Source organism: Salvelinus sp. IW2-2015, linkage group LG35, assembly GCF_002910315.2.
Source record: "Salvelinus sp. IW2-2015 linkage group LG35, ASM291031v2, whole genome shotgun sequence".
Classification (NCBI taxonomy): Eukaryota; Metazoa; Chordata; class Actinopteri; order Salmoniformes; family Salmonidae; genus Salvelinus; species Salvelinus sp. IW2-2015.
Genome location: NC_036874.1, coordinates 443,112 through 448,322, shown reverse-complemented (window position 1 = coordinate 448,322; position 5,211 = coordinate 443,112). Strand labels below are relative to the sequence as shown.

Genomic DNA, 5,211 nt, shown 5'->3' with positions numbered 1-5,211 from the left:
AAAAGGTGCTATTGAACTAACATTATTATCATATTATTACATATAAAATACATTTCAGAGAAGTGGATGTGTGAAAGTGGATGTGAGTGCCTCAGGGATGAAGGAGAGAAAAGAGAGGCAGCGCAGTAGAGGTAGAGGTAGAGCAGTAGAGGTAGAGGTAAAGCAGTAGAGGTAGAGGTAAAGCAGTAGAGGTAGAGCAGTAGAGGTAGAGGTAAAGCAGTAAAGGTAGTGCAGTAGAGGTAGAGCAGTAGAGGTAGAGGTAGTGCAGTAGAGGTAGAGCAGTAGAGGTAGAGGTTGGTAGTGCGTAGAGGTGAGCAGTAGAGTTAGAGGTAGTGGCAATAGAGGTAGTGCCAGTAGAGAGGGTAGTGCAGTAGACGGTAGAGGTGTGAGTAGAGGTAGAGGTAGTGCAGTAGAGTAGTGCAGTAGAGGTAGGAGCTAGTAGGAAGAGGTAGAGCAGAGAGGTAGATGCAGTGCAGTAGAGGTAGTGCAGTGGGTAGTGCAGTAGAGAGTAGAGGTAGTGCAGTAGAGGTAGAGGTAGTGAGTAGAGGTAGAGGTAGTGCAGTAGAGGTAGAGAGTAGAGGTAGAGGTAAAGCAGTAGAGGTAGTGCAGTAGAGGTAGAGGTAAAGCAGTAAGGGTAGAGGTAGCGTAGCAGGTAGTCTAGAGGTGAGGTAGAGCAGTAAGAGGTAGAGGTAAGTGCAGTAAGCAGCGTAGAGGTAGGTTGCAGTAGAGGTAGAGCAGTAGAGGTAGAGGGTAGTGCAATAGAGGTAGTGCAGTAGAGGTAGAGGTAGTGCAGTAGAGGTGAGGTAGTGCAGTAGTGGAGGTAGTGGCAGTAGAGGTAGAGCAGTAGAGGAAGAGGTAGAGCAGTAGAGGAAGAGGTAGAGCAGTAGAGGTAGAGGTAGTGCAGTAGAGGTAGAGGTAGTGGCAGTAGAGGTAGTGCAGTAGAGGTAGTGGCAGTAAAGGTAGAGCAGTAGAGGTAGAGCAGTGGAGGTAGAGTAGTGCAGTAGAGGTAGAGGTAAGTGAGGTAGAGGTAGAGGTAGTAGCAGTAGAGGTAGTGCAGTAGAGGTAGTGCAGTAGAGGTAGAGCAGTAGAGGTAGAGGTAGTGCAGTAGAGGTAGAGCAGTAGAGGTAGTGCAAGTAGAGGTAAGGGTAGTGCAGTAGGGTAGAGGTAGTGCAGTAGAGCAGTAGAGAGGTAGTGCAGTAGAGGTAGTGGCAGTAGAAAGGTGAGTAGTGCAGTAGAGGTAGTCAGTAAGAGGTAGTGCAGTAGAGGTAGTGCAGTAGAGGTAGTAGGCGTAGAGGTAGTGAGCAGTCAGTAGAGGTAGTGCGTAGAGGTGAGGTTAGTGCAGTAGAGGTAGAGAAGTAGAGGGAGGTAGAGCAGTAAGGTGAGGTAGTGCAGTAGAGAGTAGAGGAAGAGGCTAGCAGAGTAAGAGGTAGTGCAGTAGAGCAGTAGAGGTAGTGCAGTAGGAGGTAGGAGCAGTAGAGGTAGATGCAGTGGTGGAGAAGTAGAGGTAGTGCAGTAGAGGTAGTGCAGTAGAGGTAGAGCAGTAGAGGTAGCGCAGTAGAGGTAGTGCAGTGAGGTAGAGGTAGTGGCAGTAGGGTAGTGCAGTAGAGGTAGCGTAGTAGAGCAGTAGAGTAGAGCAGTAGAGGTAGAGCAGTGTAAGAGCAGTAGAGGTAGTGCAGTAGAGGTAGTGCAGTAGAGGTAGTGCAAGTAGAGGTAACGTAGTAGAGCAGTGTAGAGGTAGAGCAGTAGAGGTAGGCGCAGTAGAGGTAGTGGCAGTAGAGGTAGAGCAGTGTAGAGCAGTAAGAGGTAGAGCAGTAGAGTAAGTGCAGTGAGGCAGTAGAAGTAGCGTAGTAGAGCAGTAGAGGTAGAGCAGTAGAGGTAGTGCAGTAGAGGTAGAGCAGTAGAGGTAGAGCAGTAGAGGAAGAGGTAGAGCAATGGAGGAAGAGGTAGAGCAGTAGAGGTAGAGCAGTAGAGCAGTGGAGGTAGTGCAGTAGAGGAAGAGGTAGAGCAGTGGAGGAAGAGGTAGAGCAGTAGAGGTAGTGCAGTAGCGCAGTAGAGGTAGAGCAGTAGAGGTAGCGCAGTAGAGGTAGAGCAGTAGAGGTAGAGCAGTAGAGCAGTAGAGGTAGAGCAGTAGAGGTAGAGCAGAGATACTCACTGTAAAATTTGGAGTTCCTCCTAGCCATTCTGATGGTATCCGTGACATTCCTGGACAGAGGGAGAGGCTGGAGTCAGGTCAGGGAATCGTCCACACTTCATCTACAGAAGTAGTGTTGTACATTGTATCTCTACTATTTGAACTCAGGCACTAACTAACACAGCCTAGTGTTTAGGTTAAATTGCAGGCAACAGATCTAACTGTACATATTGCATGCATGACATCAAAAGACTGACTCTATACATGGCAAGTGGCCATAAAATATGACAATGTAATAAAACACACAGTCACTGTGGTAGCCCAGTGCACTAACATGACATATGCCCCCTCCCTCCTCCCTGCTATCTTCTACTCACCTCAGGTCCACGTCTCCCCAGTTGAAGCTCACCTCCTCCTCCTCATCATCTGGAAGCAGAACATATTGGTTCCAGTGTAGTCCAGAGAGATAGAGCAACATAACCCAATAATGTAATATACTGTGGCTGAGAACAGCTCAGCCCAATATGGCCTACAGAACAGAACAGGCAGAGCTGTTTTGGTTACAGAAACAAGGATTGGTTTGTTTGCAAAACTCCCCTGGCTGCGCTCCTCTCTAGGTGGTGTGCTCTAAGCAGAACTACTGAACTGAAGACAGAGCTGGGATAGAATGGCTAGAAGAGTCATGGAGGAGGAATGAGTTCTGGTTCCAGACAGTCTAACCTTGCCTATTTATTGCCAGATTCTGGGATTGCCACACTGTCCCCACATCCACTGTCGTCCTCCCTTTCCCCCGCCTCCTTCCCCATTTCAGTGACTCAGCTGATGGCAGTTTCTTGTAAGTGTCCGCATAAAATCACTTCAATAAACTGATGATGAAATTCACACCTCAAGATAAGGAAATTTAAACAGCAAAACAGAAGTCCACAGTTGTGGTAAGGTTGGGTTAGTTAGCATCAGATGTTGGATCTCATTAACATTTTTGTGAGCTCCCACATGAAAAAATACTACAGTTTACTATAGAATACTACAATGTTGTAACATACTGTAGAATACTATAGTAAATATTACAGTATTATCCAGAGGAAAAACACTGTAGTAAATACTACAGTAATGTCCACAAAAACACTCCAGTAAATACTACAGTATATTACAATTCGCAAAAACACTACATGAATTACTTTTGTATATACTACAGTTATTTTACTACAGTATTTATACTATAGTTAACTGTAAATACTACAGTATACTACAGTAAATACTATAGTATTCCAGTATTCTGCGAAAACGCTACAGCGAATACTACAGTAAAGTCTGCAAAAACACTACAGAGAATAATTTTCTCAATAGGGGGGGCGCTATTTCCACTTTGTAAAAAATCGTTCCCAAATTAAACTGCCTCGTACTCAATTCTTGCTCGTACAATATGCATAGTATTATTACTATTGGATAGAAAACACTCTCTAGTTTCTAAAACCGTTTGAATTATATCTGTGAGTAAAACAGAACTCATTTTGCAGCAAACTTCCTGTCAGGAAGTGAGAAATCTGAAATCGAGGGCTCTGTTCCAGGTCAGTTTATTAATTTGCATGGAATCTATGGGTCTACATGCACTGCATACGCCTTCCACTAGATGTCAGTAGGCAGTGAGAGTTGGAATGGGGTGTCTAGCTAGATCTGAGGCCGAACAAGACGTCTTGGAACGGAGGGTCTGGTCTTTTCACCGTTTGGCTTGACGCAAGAGGGACCTCTGCATTGCGTTCAGAAAAGCTTTCGTTTTAGAAGTTAGATATATCCGTCTCTGATTTTATTTGATATATGTGTTAACCTTTGTCAATAGGGGAGCTGTTAGCATTATTTTTTTTTACATTCCAAATTAAACTGCCTCGTACTCAATTCTTGATCGTACAATATGCATATTATTGTTATTATTGGATAGAAAACAGTCTATAGTTTCTATAGGAGTGAAATTTGTCTCTGAGTGGTACAGAACAATTTCTACAGCACTTTTCATGACAGGGTCAGATTTCAGAAATTTTTACCTCTGATCTGGGGTCTGTTTATAAGGCCACAGTGAATGCTATGAAGAAACCGACACTGCCTACGTCTTCCTCTGGGTGGCTGTACGTCATCACGGTTTTCAATGAAATCGATGGGACGTTCACAGCCATTATTAAATGACCAAATGTACAGAGACCGCTCTTTCTCAACGTGCGCCTCAAGCGTGAAGGCCATCGGACCTGTCTCGTTCCAAAGTCGTTTCTAACCAGCAAATATTTCTCCGGTCATGTTTTCAGTCGTTATAGTTGTTAAAAAACTCATAATGTAGTGAATTTGAACCGTTTATATTCAATTTATATCCGTTTAGTGCGATTCTGAGGAATTTATTTTGTCGTGCACTCTGAAAGTTTGGACACGCTTTAGGTGTGCGGTCGTTGGTGATGGACATTTCGAAGGACAGAGGACAATCTATCGACCAAAAGACGTTTATAAACATAGAAAGGATACATTGCCCAAGAATATGATGGAAGATCAGCTCAAAGTAAGCAATATTTAATATGATAAACCTGTTTCTCGTCGAAATATTTTAAACGCAAATATCGCCATTTTGTTTGGTATAGCTTCACTTGGCCAACCCTGTATGAAAAGTAAGGATAATTGTTAAAAAGTAAATCAGCGGTTGCATAAGAACTAATTTGTCTTTCGATTCCTGTCAACCCTGTATTTTTTAGTCAAAGTATATGATTAGCTTTTAATTAAACTGAGATCACTCTGATAGATGACGTCAGAACATATTGAGCTTGAATTCCTAGTATTTTCATTTGTGTAACCACGGTTTTGTATGGCTAAATATGCACCTTTTCGAACAAACTGTATATGTATGTTGTAAAATGATGTTACAGGAGTGTCATCGAAGAATTCTGAGAAGGTGTAGTGAAAAAAATAATATCTTGTGGCGGTGGTTACGTTATAGCGCTCTTTGGCTGGAATCGATGCTCTGGTAACGTTGGAACATGTAGTATGCTAACTTATCGATTTATTGTGTTTTCGCTGAAAAACGCTTAGAAAATCTGAAATATGGT

The 5,211-nt window shown here is 43.4% G+C and overlaps 1 protein-coding gene across 1 annotated transcript in view; it reads right to left on the bottom strand.

Annotated features, from left to right (window-relative positions):
- Positions 1 to 5,211, bottom strand: part of LOC111958591 (trichohyalin) — a 24,113-nt gene that overhangs the window by 11,459 nt on the left and 7,443 nt on the right. Inside the window, exons 3-4 of the mRNA XM_024134871.2 lie at positions 2,509 to 2,557; positions 2,153 to 2,202 (exon numbers count right to left, since the gene is read on the bottom strand). Of these exons, the coding sequence (XP_023990639.2) occupies positions 2,153 to 2,202; positions 2,509 to 2,557 (99 nt within the window). The remainder of the gene's footprint in view (positions 1 to 2,152; positions 2,203 to 2,508; positions 2,558 to 5,211) is intronic.